We start from the raw sequence: 16667 nt of genomic DNA on the forward strand, positions 1-16667 counted from the left end.
TTCTGCATTGGTTCTCTACTGTATATTCTCTACTATATGGTTGCAGACCTCAAAACAATTCCTTAACAATACCCTGGTTAAATAAAACAAGTAAACAAATTTAACAAATCAAAATTACCTTTATCGCCAAGGTCTCCAAAAAAGGTTGATCCACAACGAGCTGGTTGGATTCCTGCCAGTATATCCTCGATATCCTTTGAATACACATTAAAATCTTTAAATTTAACTTATAAAAGTTCATTTTCTATGTCACCAAAAAAACAAAAAGAAAGGAAGAAAGAACTCTCTCCCCCACATACTGCTTACCTTTTTTGTCAGCTTCTTCACTGAAGTTTTACCTACAGCAAAGAAGAAACTATTTATTACTCATATTCCTTGGTAAAATTCAACTTCCACAAAGAAAGAAAATCATTTAAAAGACAAAACAAACAACTAAATATTTATAAGAAAATAAAGCCTTGGCAATTTTGCTAATATCTTTAAACCAAAATTAAGAGCCAGAGAATTCTAAGCACAAAGACACTATGGGTTTTTATAAAACCTACTTATCAATTTCACTCACCCTATTTCAGATATATAAAATCTTATCACCATTTTTGACTTCTCTTAGTTGTCTGCATCATAAATAAATTCTGCATCATAAATAAATTGTTGTCAAATGATCTAAAAAATCTTTTTGCTTTCACTGATTAAAAGAATACACATTCATCTTTTAGAAAGCTACCTTTTTCAACCCTGAGAAGTTCTCGTTAGTTTACAGCTCTCTAAGCAAATTTAAAAGTCTAGCCAACATGACTATACATTCTAAAGTTATTTTTAATAATTTCCTATTGGATAACAGAGATTTATAATTCTTTCAGGTGTTTAGCCATCCTCTTTATTGCCTGCATCATTTTCCTTTTATCTACTATAATTCTAAAACAATCAGTTGCTTCTTTTGTTGAGGCTTATTCTGATTATAGCCTCACATCATTTACACATCTAGAATACCGAAAAATGTTTTACATTGTTTCTTATATAAGCCATATGCATCACAAACTTCCCTTTCTGCTCTCAAGATTATCTCATCTATAAAGTTCCTTCAGTACCATTACACGGTCTCTGCAAGTTCAGGGGACAGGTTAAAAAAAAAATGAATACTTTTAGATAATGCCTTTTCGATACTTTAGGATGTTGAATTTGGACATTAAATCTACTGGGGACAAATTCTATCATTTGCTGTTAATAAACTGTCAAGATTTTAGTTTTGCATTATTAATGAAAACAGTAGTTGCGAATATGACTATGTCATTTTTAGAAACATCTGTAACGATGTTTATAAACTTAGGTGTTACTATTTTGGGATAATTTTAAACTATGTGTCACCCAATGATAAAGAACCCTAGATTCTAATGTTAGGTGCTAATATATCCTTAGATCAAATAGACAAAAGTTATCATTTAAATTACAAACCTAAGGGTTTATGTGAATGTGTATACAGAAATATGTGGTAATACGATGGTAATAACAAACCCCAGAAAACTATGTAATAGATGTATTTTATCTACCTTTGTATATTCTATATATATATATATATATATATATATATATATATAAAGAAGTTGATCATGATTCACATACCTTTTATTGCTTTTCTTCATGTCATGTTCAAATTATTTATTACCAGAGGTACTTTTATTTTTAGACAATTAAGGTTACTCCCCAAAGAGATTAACCCTTGTACCCAACTGAAAAAAGTATTCTAGGAAGTAATAATTGACATCTTGAAGGTGACAATATGAATGGTTTCTAAGTAGTAAGATTATTTCTAAGGGTCTTATATTTGCTTCATATCTAGATTTCTTTTTGGTCTTCTAAAAATCTTTGTGCTTAAAAAAATCCTTCTACTTGAAACTGAGTGAGGAAAGAAGGTAGCATTTGCTTCCCTGCAGCTAGAAGTCTTGATGCCAAATACTTAAGCCAGTAAAATTCAATACTATATGAATAAAATGCAATAATAAAGTCATGAATTAATTGATAATATAACACAAGAATCACATGTAAGAATGAAATTGTAAAACCCTATTGAGGTAGATTCCATTATCTGTCCTTCCTTTTATGTAGCCCAGTGCTTGGCATTTAAATATCTGTTGAATAACTGAATAAAAATTAGAAAAGATTCCAGAATGCCTTATTATTCAGATCCTTGCCTTTAAGTGGCTAATAATTTATTATCCTCATTTTATAAATAAAACAAATAAGACTGACTGATGGGCAAGAGGAATGTGGTCATAATATGGGCACTGGAGGATTTTTCTTCTCATCCAGATTTTTCAAAAACAGGTGTCAGTTCCCTTAAAGTAGTTATTGGGAACCACTCTCAACACTTCAGGAAACTTCACAGAACTGAATGATAAGCACTGGTTATTTCATGTTGATTACAAGTTCTGCTTGGTACCTGAATATGTATTTATTATCAAAAATGGAGAAACTGTGTACCTAGTGAGCTTCTCTTGTAAAAAATATTTTTTTCAAAATGGAATCAATAATTAGAAAGTGACAAAGAAATTACTTTAGCTGACAAAAAGAGGTCATTTTCTTATATAAAATTTTTAGATTAAAAAAAAAAGTCACTGTTACCAGGGGTGAACGTCTAATTTCACTTGTTTCCCCTAAGTTAACAAACTTTTCCTTGAGTAAGAGAAGGGGTTGTAGTGTTTCAAACCCAGAACACCAGGGTAGGGAATGTCTCACCCAGATGTGCCTACTTGTATACCACTTGTTCATGCACTGTACCAAAGAGACCACAAATCAAAGTAAGAGGTCATGGTCTGATCTGTGGTATGATGAGCCACGACCTTTGTTCCTCTGACAGCAATTACAACATCAGGACATATTAAATATACCCAAATAGTTTTGCCATATTTTTCTATTTAAGAATGGAAACCAACTGTACATAATCTAAATTTTTTGTGTGTGTTTGTTTGGACTGTCTGGGTTTTTTGGAGGGAGGGGAAAACTCCTGCTTTTCTTCCTTTGGTTATTTCTATTTTCACACACATAAAAAACCCAGTCTTTTTATATGCATAGCTATTTCATATATATTTGTGTACTCATAAACGGAAATAACAGAATGGGGGAAAGAACTTAACAGCAAAAAGATAGAGCTAGCGTTGAGGCTGTAATGTTTTACTGTATGAGCATGAAGAATGGAAAATACATTGTGGTTTTTCTTGGCAGGGGAAGGCACAGATCTTGAAGATCTATGAAGCACTACAGTGGAATTCTGGCTCAGGAAGTAGAATGTTTTTAAAGGTCTCCACCTCTTGTAGAGATTCCACCATGTGGCTTTCACTGTTTACAGAGGATTTCTGAAGTAAAAATCAGGAACAAGCACATCTTTTTATAGGCAACCAGCCATTTTAATACTTAAAATAAATAAAACTGCATTAATACATATTAAGTATTGTTACAGGTCAAATAAATCTTTACCCCTAGCTAAAATATAGTTATTTGATGATTGTAACTATAAAAAATTATTAATGGTATGTAATTCAATTTCATTTTGCTGTAGGTAAGTGAACTTTGATACGTAACAATTAAAGAGACAATGACATCATTTTATATCTTTTGCATGAATATATGGAACAACTTGGCATCAGTGTTAGAATTAGAATGAGACAGAGCTAGTTAGAATTTGTGTAAGACAGAGCTAGTTACTCCAATACTTGCTTGAATTCAGTCACAGCTATTATGGAAACTGAAGGAGAAAATGACACATTAGCAAAACAAACTTCCTAATATCACTAATAAAAATGATAACTGAAGGCAAAAAAAGGAGGGCAAATTAAATGGTGCTATTTTCCTTCAACAAAGCATGTGGCTTGCTTATTTCTGCTGGAATATTTAAATAGAGCAAGAGATATCCTCTGGTTGGTATTTCTTCTAGAAGGAGACAAATAGTGATCTCCTAAAATGTTTGAAAGTGGCCTACTTGTCCACTTTGCTAAACTGCTCTTCAAATACATTTAAATTATTTTTGAAGGGAAAACAAGTGACTGTTTTTTTTTTGCAACCTCAAGTACTGTGAAATAATTAAGAACAACATTATACACAACAAATTAGTTACAGTTTAAGAGCTGATATAAAGGGGGAAATACAGCAGCTAAGAAACTAAATAATGGCGAGAGGGGAAGATAGGGAGAGCTTCAAATAAGAGATGCTGAAGTGAAAATCTGAAGGATTAGCATGAATTAGCTCAGAGAAGTGGGGTTAAAAGCATTATGTGAACAGCATGTGCAGTACTGAGACAGGGAGAGTTGGAACACTAGGAACACAGAGTAGGGCCTGTCAGTCACTTCTATTGTGATGAGGGAGAGGGCGAGTGGTAGTTTTGGTGGCAGGAAGCTGAGGTAATTGCTATTTAAAGACTTCTATTTTCCCTTTAAGTAGGTGATCAGATAGTTTGCTAGAACATGTAGGAGAAAGTGTAAGAAACTTAGCATGATGCATCAGAGATTGCTAGTATAAAGAAAAACAACTGATTTTCATATAGAGATGTGCAATAACCTGACCCTGATAATTCACTTAATTTTAGTAGTTTTATTATTTGTAGATGCTTTGGGATTTTCTACATAGATAACATGTCTCTGACCAAATACAGCTTTAGCTCTTCCTTTTAAATCTATAGGTCTCATTTTTTTCCTTGCCTTTTGGCACTGGCTAGGACTTCCAGTACAGTGTTGAATATAAAAGTTAAGAATGGAGAGCCTTGCCTAGTTCTTGATCTTGGGGGCAAAGTAGTCAAACTTTCACCATTAAAAATGATATTAGCAACTGGCTTTATGTCCATAAGGCCTTTTAGGAATTAGCCTCAAAAGTGCCATACTGTCATTTCCACTCACGTTTTGTGAATTGAAGCAGTTACAAAGTTTCAAGAGGAGGGGACATAGGCTCCACCTCTTGCTGGCAAAGCTGTGGAAGAGTATATAGGGCCAGAAATAGTATTGCAGCCATTTTTGGAAATACTATCTGCTACAGCACCTTAACTGATTTATCACCTCATGTGCAATATGATCTTGTGTTCTTTACCAAAGGGAATTCTATCCATTCTTCTCATACCTTCTGTTAAGTCCTGATTACTCCAGCCCTTACTGACCTTTCCACTGAAACTTTACCACACTGAAGACCATCTATTATCCACTCTTGTACTAGATAGTAAATTCTACTAATACAACAATATCTGTTTTATTCACCACTATATCCCAGTGCCCAACAGTGCCTGTGGGTTTTAAACCTGTTCTTCTCACACAGGAAAATGCATACTCCCCAGTTGGGGATGGGTTGGAGATGAGCCAGGGGACACGTAAGTCTTGAGTTATTTGCCATGATGCAGTTTGACAACTAAGGAAATCCTTACTGGGCTCCATCTTAGGAATGTGTATATTTCTAAGAAAGGCCAGGGTAGAAATGTCTAAGGGTGTAGAATGACCAATTGGAAAATTTGTTACTTTTGTATAGTGTTCAAATGCTGTGAGAGCAGATTATACTTACAGCCCTGGTCTACTCAGGTACTGACTTCATGTTTAACTGGAGGAATGAGAATAAGACTTCTTAGTGAGTCCTTGGAGGCCTAACACAGCAAATGTTTTTTGGAAAATGAGTTTATCATCAATCTGTGCTTTTAAAACTTTTAATTATATTTAAAAAAGCTACCTCCTATAAATCAGTTCACTTTTTTATTAGAATTACACTAGATGAATGTTTTGGTTTACATAACTGCTTAGACCCACAAGAAGTTCTCTGATATTAGAAAAGTATATAGTCATGTTTTTATTATTTTAGTGCCTCCATTTATTTTTCCTAAAGTATAATTTTAAAACCAATATTTTCAACTGGGTACAAGAGTTGGTATTTTTTTATACATGCATTTTGTATAGCTTTATTATTATATATGTTATTATGATATATTTCATATACCATAAAAGCCATCCATTAAGCTGTATAGTTCAATAGTTTTTCGTATATTCACAGAGTTGTATGATCATCACCACAATCTAACTACAGAACATGTTATCACCCCAAAAAGAATGAAAACCCATTAGCAGTCACTCCTCCTCTCCTACTCCTAGGCAACCGCGAATCTACTTTGTCATTATAGATCTGCCTATTCTGGACATTTCACATAAATGGAATCATACAGTCACATTTGTGACTGGATTCTTTCATTTGGCATAATATTTTCAAGGTTCATGCATGTTGTAGCATGTATCAGTACTTCATTTTTTAAAAGAGTTGGATAATATCTCATTGTGTGAATCTACCGTATTTTGTTGATCCATTCATCTGTTGGTGGATATTTAGGTTGTTTCTGTTTTTTGGCTATTGAGAATAATGTTGCTATGAACATTCATGTGCAAATTTTTGTGTGGAGGTATGTTTTTACTTCTCTTGGATGGCACACCTAGGAGTAAAAATGCTGAGTCATATGGTAATTCTATGTTTAACATTTTGAGGAAATGCTGAATTGTTTTTCAAAGTGGCTGTACCAGGTTACATTCCCATAAGTAACATGTGAGGATTCCAATTTCACCACATCCTTGTCAAAGACTGGTATTTCAATACAAGAAATTTGAAGCATAAACTTAAAACTAAAGGAAATCTGGAATATCTTGGAATCACAATGGGCTATGTGAGACAGGTCACTGTCTCAGAGGTGCCCCAACAATGAATGTACACAGGTTTGAACTGCATGGGTCCTCTTATACATGGGTTTTTTCAATAAATACATATAGTACTGTAAATGTATTTTCTCTTTCTTATGATTATCTTAACATTTTTTCTCTAGCCTACTTTATCGTAAGAATACAGTGTAAAATATGTATAACATATAGAATATGTGTTATTCGACTATGCTATCAAGTAAGGCTATTAGTAATTAAATTACTGGGGAGTCAAAAGTTATATATGTATTTTTTACTACATCAGGGGTTGGCACCCCTAACTCCTGCATTGTTCAAGGATCAACTGTACTGTGAGGAATCTACTTCAGACACAACTAATAAACTGAAACTAAGCATAAGCTACGGTCAATTTAAAAAGCATAAGACAGACTAAGAAGTTTACTTAAAATTTAAGTTTTGGGGCGCCTGGGTGGCTCAGTCAGTTAAGAGGCTGCCTTTGGCTCAGGTCATGATCTCAGGCTCCTGGAATCGAGCCGCATGTTGCTTCTCCCTCTCCGTCTGTGCTCTCCCTCCCTCTCTTTCTCAAATAAATAAATAAAATCTTTAAAAAAAAATAAAATGTAAGTTTGGGGGCGTTTGGCTGGCCCAGTCAGAAGAGTATGCAACTCTTAATCTTAGGGTCATGAGTTCAAGCCCCAGATGGGTGTAGAGATTACTTAAAAATGAATAAATATATTAAAAAACTTAAAAAAATACAATGTAGGTTTTATTAGTAGGGAGATGTAACTGAGCCTAAACCCTATTGTCTCTTTAAGAAAACTTACAGAAATAACTACATAGAACTCTTTGTCACACAACAGCATTTAAAAAACAATGATGAAATATTTCAGTAAAATCATCCCCAGTTTTTTCACTGAAAAAGAAAGAAGCTGGTGCAAAGACTTCTTTAGGGAAACAGTCTTTTCAACAAATGGTACTGGGACAACTTGGATGGATATCAAAATGCAAAAGAATGAATCTGGACCCCTACCTCTTACTATATACAAAATTAACTTGAAGAGAATCATAGATCTAAATATGAGAACTAAAACTATAAAACTTTTAAAACAGGTGAAAATCTTCATGAACTTGTTAGTTTACAGTTTCTTTGGTATGACACCACAGCACAAGCAACAAAAGGAAAAAATGGACAAATTGGACTTCATCAAAATTAAAAACTTTTGTGTATTAAAGCAGACTATTAAAAAAGGGAAAAGATAACATAGAGAATGGGAGAACATTTCTGCAAGTCATTTATCTGATAATGGTCTAGTATTCAGAATTTATAAAGAACTCTTACAACTCAACGTTAAAAAGCTAAATAAGACAAGTAAAAGTGGGTAAAAAATATGAAGACATTTTCCCAAAGAAGACATTCAAGTGACCAAAATGCACACAACTGGATGCTCAATATCATTCCTTAGGAAAATGTAAATGAAAACGACAAGATAACATTTTACACTCACTAGGATGGTTATAATAAAAAGCAAAAATTGGAAAATAACAAGTTTAGAGGAGGATGTAGAGAAAGCAGAACCCTCATACCCTCATATAAAAATGGTGCAGCCTCTGTGGAAAATAGTCTGGCAATTCCTCAAAAAGTTAAACAGAATTACCATATGACCTAGTATTCTACTCCTAGGTATACACCCAAGAAAAGTGAAAACGTTAGTACACGCAAAAAAACCTATACATCAATGTTCAGGGAAGTGTTTGGTTATCTATAATAACCAAAAAGTAGAAACAACCATCAGCTGATGAATGAAAAAAGAATGTCATATCCATGAAAGAGAATATATTCAGCCATTAAAAAAATGAAGTAGTATATACTATAACATAATACTATAACATAATGAACATTATGCTAACTGAAAGAAGTCAGACACAAAGGACAAATACTATATGATTCCACTCATGTGTTATCTAGAATAGGCAAATTCATAGAGACAGAAAGTAAATTAGGAATATAACAAAGATAGGCAGGGCAGAGAGAGGGAGAGGGTGTTACTGATTGATCCCAGGGTTCTATCTCAAACCTTCAGAACCAACATCATCAGGGGAGACAAGAACAGAACTTGAGATTTTTAACAAGTGCTCCAGGTGAATTTACTATCAAACAAGTTTATGAAATTCTTTGTTATCACATTTGATTAGAAAGAATTAGAATTAGAAAGAATGAAATTATACCTAATTTTACAGAGCTGGAAACAGTCTCAGAGAGACTTGGAGACTAGCCCCAAATCAACAGCTGTAATAGTGGCAAAGATAAGAACTCTGTATTTTAACTGCAACCATTTTAAAAGTTAAGATTCATTTGTGGAATTCCCAAAGTCCAAGATAAATCCACAAAGACATGGACTCACATAAGCAACTTTGGCACATGCACCATAATAAATTTCTATGGTCATCCTAATTACAACACTTTTCAGAGTAAACTGTCAATGCCAACAGGTTAAACTGAATTTGGCTTATTTGCTTAAAATCTATGTTGTAAGTATAAATATAGGCATGCAACATACGTATGGAACAGTCAGGACCAGAATGGGGCAAAATTCCTGTGGTAACTTTCTAATGGCCTTACTCCTCTTTTCCAACACTCCCTGACATCTCTTCTGTGACTTGTTTTTACTTGCACTTGGCTTTTGGTAATAGAGGGTTAAGCTGTGACTTCATTTTTTTTTTTTAAAGATTTTATTTATTTATTTGACAGAGAGAGACACAGCGAGAGAGGGAACACAAGCAGGGGGAGTGGGAGAGGGAGAAGCAGGCTTCCTGCCGAGCAGGGAGCCCAATGTGGGGCTCGATGCCAGGACGCTGGGATCATGACCTGAGCTGAAGGCAGATGCTTAACGACTGAGCCACCCCATTCTTAAAGGGATTTATATTATAAAAGAGCTCCTGGTTGTGGGAAAAAACTTTTCAAGAATTAAGCTAAAATCAAAGTCCAAGTGGTGGAACAGATATTTTTCACGGGGTAATGGTAGCACTGAGTATTCCCTCAAATATTATTACCAATAACGATTATAAAGTGTAGCTGCATAAATAGGAGCTACAAACATCTGCTTTCTCTGTCTTAAGAAAGAGTTCTTAAGGTAAAAATCACTCTATTATCTCAGCCCAGACACTTGGTTTTCCAAAGCTACATAAATTTATTAATGTTTGGTTTTCAGTTTTTAACCACTGAAACTCAAGCTGAGATACAACTAAAAATACTGTGGGGGGGGGCAATTTTGGGAATAATACTGTAAAATCTTTAAAAGATATAGAAAAGAATGAAATAACTAAAATCACTCATAATTCGAGAATTCAGATATAACAACTGCCAATATTTTTGCATTTTCCCTAAGAAGAATAACAATTTTATGAAGTAGCTAAAATTTCAGAGCTCTCTATATGCCAGGAACTCAGTGCTCTACGTGTATTACCTTACCTTATGGAATCTTTACACTCTGAGGTAGGTACTAATAGCATTCCCATTTCACTGAGGAAGAAATCTAGGCTTGAAGAGCTTAAATAACTGCCCACAGACACACTACTACTAAATGGCAGAGTCGGCATCCAAACTCAGTTTCTGTGCTATTCCAGGACCTGTACTATCAACTATGATACATAATACTACTACTTTTTTTTTTTCCTCATCTTTGTATGCTGACTCCAACCATCTCTTGATCCCACTGGGTCCCACAATCTATTTGATACCACCATCTTTTCATTATTCCTTGGCTGCTTATGTTGTAACTTCCCATCTGGCTGAGCTTCAATGGTCAACCATTATAATCATTCCCTTGCTTCTATTTCCCTTTGTCATATGCTCTTGGCTGACCCCAACCCTTGTTAGATCGAACTCTCTGCCTTCTCCACCCCAACACCGTACAGCTGAACATGGAGAAAAGTAACCACAGTCAGCTGATTAGATTCATTTTAAATTTATAAGTAATGACCTCAACTGGCATTATGATAAGGCTATTGGTGATCATTACACTTCTCAATCTTTACAATCAAACCTATTTTAGAAGACTACTTGGCAAAACTCCAATACCCCTTCTTCACTCTCAGCAGATGACCTGACCTGGATTCTTAACTGAGAAATAGAAACATAACTTCTACAAGCACCCACCATGTAGTAGGTCTTTTCTAATGCCAAGTTTCCACTGTGTTATTAGTCTCTTTCCTCTCTTGGTTTCTCAAGGACTTTGTCCTAGAAATTCTTCTTTCTCTTTCCTGCACTGTCATTTTTTCTCTCATCTGTCAACACATATACAATTGTTTCTCCTGTCTTAAAAAAATCCTTTCTTGATCTCAATTCCACTTCCATCTATTGCTTCAACTCTCTTTTATGGCAAACCCCTCAGTGTCCTTTTTTGTTTCTTCCATTTTCTCTTTTCCCATTTCCATTAAAAACGACTCTAGTTAGGCTTTCCTTTTCACACCACTCCACCAAAACTGTTCCTATGAAAGTCACCAATAAACCCTCATGTTGCCAAATCCAGTGGTCAGTCCATTCATTTACTTATTTGTTTTTTAACTGAAGTACAGTTGGCAAACAATATATTAGTGTCAGGTATACAACACAGTGATTCAACATTTAACATACATTATGAAATGCTCACCATGACAAGTGTAGCTACCATCTATCACCATACAAAGTTATTACAATGTTATTGATTATATTCCCTACGCTGTACTTTACATTCCCCTGGCCTATTTATTTGATAACTGGAACTGTGTACCCCTTAATCCCCCCTCATCTTTTTACCCATCCCACAACCCACCTCCCCTTTGGCAACCACCAGCTTGTTTTTTGTATTTATGAGTCTGTTTCTGTTTTGTTTGTCCATCAGTTTTGGTTTTTAGATTCCACATATAAGTGAAATCATACTGTACTTGTCTTTGTCTGACTTTTTTCACTTAGCTTAATACCCTCTAGGTCCATTTTTTCACTTAGCTTAATACCCTCTAGGTCCATCAGTGTTGTTGTAAATGACAAGATTTCATTTTTTTAATGGCTGAGTAATATTCCATTGTGGTCTAAAGATAGACCACATCTTTTCTCCCCCTTCTTTTTTCTATGACTATAGTTGACACACAATGTAACATTAGTTTCAGGTGTACAACACAGTGATCTGACAAGTTCATACATTATGCTATGTTCACAAGTGTAGCTACCATTTGTCCCAAGATATACTGCATCTTTATCCATTTATCCACTGATAGACATTTGGGTTGCTTCCATATCCTGGCTATTGTAAATGATGCTGCAATGAACACAGGGGTGCAGCTACCTTTTCAAATCATTGTTTTCATTTTCTTCAGGTAAATACCCAGAAGTGAAATTACTGGATCATATAGTATTTCTATTTTTAATTTTTTGAGGAACCAAGTCCCTTTGTTCCACATCCTTGCCAATACTTACATTTCTTATCTTTTTGATACTAGCCATTCTGACGGGTGTACAGTGATGTCACTGTGGTTTTGATTTGCATTTCTCTGGTGATTAGTGATGTTCAGCATCTTGACATGTGCCTGTTGGCCATGTGTTTCCTTTTTTTTGAAAAATGTCTATTCAGGCCCTCTATCCATTTTTTTAATCAGACTGGGTATCAGCCCCTTATCAGATATATCATTTGCAAATATCTTTCCCATTCAGTAGGCTGTCTTTTCATTTTGTTGACAGTTTCCTTGTTATGCAAAAGCTTTTTAGTTTGCTGTAGTCCCAATTGTTTATTATTACTTTTGTGGTCCTTGCCAAGGAGACAGATCCAAAACAATATTGCTAAGACTGATGTCCAAAAGTTCATCACCTATGTTTTCTTTTAGGAATTTTATGGTTTCAGGTCTCATTTAGGTCTTCAATCCATTTTATTTTTGTATGTGGCATAAGATAGTGGTCCAGTTTCATTCTTTTGCATATAGCTGTCCAAGTTTCCCAACACCATTTATTTAAAGAGACTGTCTTTTCCCCACTTTGTAATCCTGTCTCCTTTGTTGTAGATTAATTGACCATATAAATGTGGGTTTATTTCTGGGCTCTCTATTCTGTTCCATTGATCTATGTGTCTATTTTTGTGCTAGTACCATACTGTTTCGATTACTATGACTTTGCAATATAGTCTCAAATCTAGTTCTGCTGTTCGCTCAAGATTTTTGGCTATCATGGATCTTTTGTAGTTCCATACAAATTTTTAAGATCATTTGCTCTAGTTCTGTGAAAAAAATGCTACTGGAATTCTGATAGGGATTGCACTGAGTCTGCAGATTGCTTTGGGAAATATGGACATTTTAACCATTTAATTTTTCTTTTTTAAAAATTTTTTATTGTTATGTTAATCACCATACATTACATCGTTAGTTCTTGATGTAGTGTTCCATGATTCATTGTTTGTGCATAACACCCAGTGCTCCACGCAGAATGTGCCCTCTTTAATACCCATCACCAGGCTAACCCATCCCCCCACCCTCCTCCCCTCTAGAACCCTCAGTTTGTTTTTCAGAGTCCATCGTCTCTCATGGTTTGTCTCCCCTTCCGACTTACTCCCCTTCATTCTTCCCCTCCTGCTATCTTCTATTTTTTCTTAACATATGTTGCATTATTTGTTTCAGAAGTACAGATCTGTGATTCAACAGTCTTGCACAATTCACAGTGCTCACCATAGCACATACCCTACCCAATGTCTATCACCCAGCCACCCCATCCCTCCCACCCCCCACCACTCCAGCAACACTCAGTTTGTTTCCTGAGATTAAGAATTCCTCATATCAGTGAGGTCATATGATACATGTCTTTCTCTGATTGACTTATTTCACTCAGCATAACACCCTCCAGTTCCATCCACATTGCTGCAAATGGCAAGTTCTCATTCCTTTTGATGGCTGCATAATATTCCATTGTGTATATATACCACATCTTCTTTATCCGTTCATCTGTCGACGGACATCTTGGCTCTTAACCATTTAATTTTTCTAATGCATGAGCATGGTATACCTTTCCATTTATTTGTGTCATCTTCAATATCTCTCATCAATGTCTTACAGTTTTCAGAGTACAGGTCTTTCACCTTCTTGGTTAAATTTATTCCTAGGTATCTTATTCTTTTGGCGCAATTGTAAATGAGACTGTTTTCTTGGTTCTCTTTCTGTTAGTTTGTAATTAGGGAAGAGAAATGCAACAGATTTCTGTATATTAATTTTGTATCCTGTGATTTTACTGAATTCAGTTATTAGTTCTAACAGTTTTTTGGTGGAGTCCTTATGGTCTCCGTATACAGTACCATGTCATCTGCAAATAGGGACAGTTTTACTTCTTTTCCAGTTTGGATGCTTTGTATTTCTTATTTTTGTCTGATGGCCGCGGTTAGCACTCCTAGTACTATGTTGAATAAAAGTGGTGAGAGTTAGTAGTAGGAGAGAAATGATAAAGATCAGACAAAAAAATGAAACAGAAACTTAAGATAAGATCAATACAACTAAGAGCTGGTTCTCTGAAAAGATAAACTCAAACTATTCCAAAAAACTGAAGGAGTCTCAGGGAGTTAAGCTCTGCTGATTTTCAAAGCCAGATGTTATGGGGGCTTGCCTTCCTGGTGCAGATCCCCAGGAAGGGGGAGCCCGATGTGGGGCCTGATCCCCTATATCCCCAGGGTGAACCTCTGTGCCATTGATATCCCTTTGGCCTATGATTTTCTATGCTGGGGATTTGACTCCCCACCTAACCTGTCTCTGCCCCTCCCACTTGTCTTGATTTGGCTTTTCCTTCATGTCTTTAGCTGTGGAATAGCTACTCTGCTAGTCTTCAGGTTGTTCTCAGAGTTGCTCTACATGTAGTTACTGCTCAGTCTGTTTACGGGAAGAGGCGAACTCAGTATCTTCTTACTCTGTCATCTTCCCCACACCACCTTCAACGGTCAATTCTTACTCCGTGTCTTACCTGACTTGTCATTGACATTTTTCATGGCTGATTATTCCTTCCTCCTTGAAACACTTTCCTGAACTTCGCAATACTTTTACTGACTTTCCTCTTTTTTAACTGCCCCTACTTGGTTTCTCTTACTGCTTTCTGCCTCATCTCTCCAATTCTACATGCCAGAATACCTCAGGGCTCATTCCTTTTACTGCTTATTTTTCTATCTAAACTCATTTTTGCAGTCTCATCAAGTCTCTTAGCTTTAAATAGCATGAATTTACTGAACAGTCTTAAATTTACACTTTTGGTTCCATTCACTTTCTTACTTATATCTAACTGCTTACTCATTATTTCTTGTTGGAAGTCTAGTAGAAACTCTTGTTAATGAATACCTACTATGTGTCAAGCACTTTTCTGGGCATTTGGTCTATGTCACTGAGCACAAGAGACAAAAATCCCTGCTGTCATGGAACAGGCATTCTAGGGGTGGAACACAGACAATAAACAATAAACTTAGAAAATAAGTAAATTAGATATAGTATACATTAGATTGTGATAAGTGCTATGAGAAAAACCTGAACAAGGTAAGAGGGATTAAAAGAGCAGCAGAATGAATGGATGGGGGTGTGTGTGTGGTGTGAGATTACACTTCTTCATTGAGAAGGCAACTGAAGCAAACAGGGACAGATTAGCCAAGAGATATCTGGACAATGTGTTTCAGGCAAAGGTAACATCCAGTGCAAAGGCCCTAGGGTGGGAGCATATTTGTTGTGTGAGGTAAAGCAAGGTGTAGCTGGAATAGAGTGAGCTAAGAATACAGTAACAAGTGTTTTGGTTAGAGGTTATGGTGGTGGACAGATAACTTTATACTTTATAAAATATTTTAATGTTAAATTTTTAAAATTCAGCCTCATGTATCTACCTAACTTGGATTTATGAGAAACAGAACGGCAGTAAGTAGCAGGCTTATGTCTAGTCTTTTGAGAGAGGGCTAGGAATTTATGTTGTAGCTCTTGAGGATTTGGGCAGTCCCTTCACTGCTGTTTGGACTGGCTTTTAAGCAATCTTTCTTGTATTTCCATTGCAATGCCTGCAAATGAGGTTTAAAAAAAAGGCCAATCTTAGCATATCCTTCATCCAATTCTGTGTCTCTTGCCTTGGTTTGGCCAGTTAAATAAAAATGCAGCTCTGTATGACAAAAAGGCAATGAGGAAGATAAGGGAAAATCAAGGAGATGAGACCCAAGGTCAGCAGCCACCTCAACGTGTCGGTACCGCCGCAACTTCAATTACCGATGCAGATGCCCAGAAAACCCTAGACAAGATGGCAAAGAGACAAAAGCAGCCGATCCACCAGCTGAGAATTCGTCCGCTCCTGAGGCTGAGCAGGGCGGGGCTGAGTAAATGCCTGCTTACCATTTCTACCATCATCCGGTTTAGTCATCCAACACAAAGAAATGAAGATGAAATTCCAGCAATAAGAAATGAAGAAAAGATTGGAGCTGAAGAACTTAAATGCTTGCTTTTTGCCCACTGACCAGAGAAACAGAACTATCTGCATTATCTATGCAGCATGGGGTTTTTATTATTTTTACCTAAAGACATCTCTTTTTGGTAATGACAAATGTGTTTTTTTTTTTAAAAAATAAAACAAAAAACCTGGTTTTTCTCAATACATCTTTAAAGGTTTTTAGATTGTTTCATATCTGGTCAAGTTGAGATTTTTAAGAACCTCATTTTTAATTTGTAATAAAAAGTTTACAACTTGATTTTTTCAAAAAAATCAACAAATGGCAAGCACCCGTTAATAAAGGTCTTAAATTAAAAAAAAAAAGAATTGAAATAAAGTGCTCTAAACAAAATTTATAAGATAGACTCTGTACAAGCCTCTATGCTATTATAACAGCATTTGTTCTAAGGCATTATATAATATGGATAAAGTACATATTATAAGAGAACAATACATTTAATTAAGCACACTGGTCAATAAGGCATAAAGAAAAGTATGCTTGACCAAAAAACTTTATTTCTAACATAATATAATGTTCTAATAGTATAAAGACATAT

General features: G+C 35.4%; 1 protein-coding gene across 2 annotated transcripts in view; it reads right to left on the bottom strand.

The window, feature by feature from the left end:
- The window catches only part of MICU2 (mitochondrial calcium uptake 2), a 173143-nt gene that overhangs the window by 101779 nt on the left and 54697 nt on the right, over positions 1–16667 (bottom strand). For both annotated transcript variants that reach the window (XM_028104924.2, XM_028104932.2), the window contains exons 3-4: positions 307–338; positions 119–194 (exon numbers count right to left, since the gene is read on the bottom strand). In XM_028104924.2, the coding sequence (XP_027960725.2) occupies positions 119–194; positions 307–338 (108 nt within the window). The remainder of the gene's footprint in view (positions 1–118; positions 195–306; positions 339–16667) is intronic.

This window comes from Eumetopias jubatus, unplaced genomic scaffold (assembly GCF_037043125.1).
Source record: "Eumetopias jubatus isolate StellerSeaLion01/CBP00866 unplaced genomic scaffold, mEumJub1_p1.0 scaffold_3, whole genome shotgun sequence".
Taxonomy (NCBI): Eukaryota; Metazoa; Chordata; class Mammalia; order Carnivora; family Otariidae; genus Eumetopias; species Eumetopias jubatus.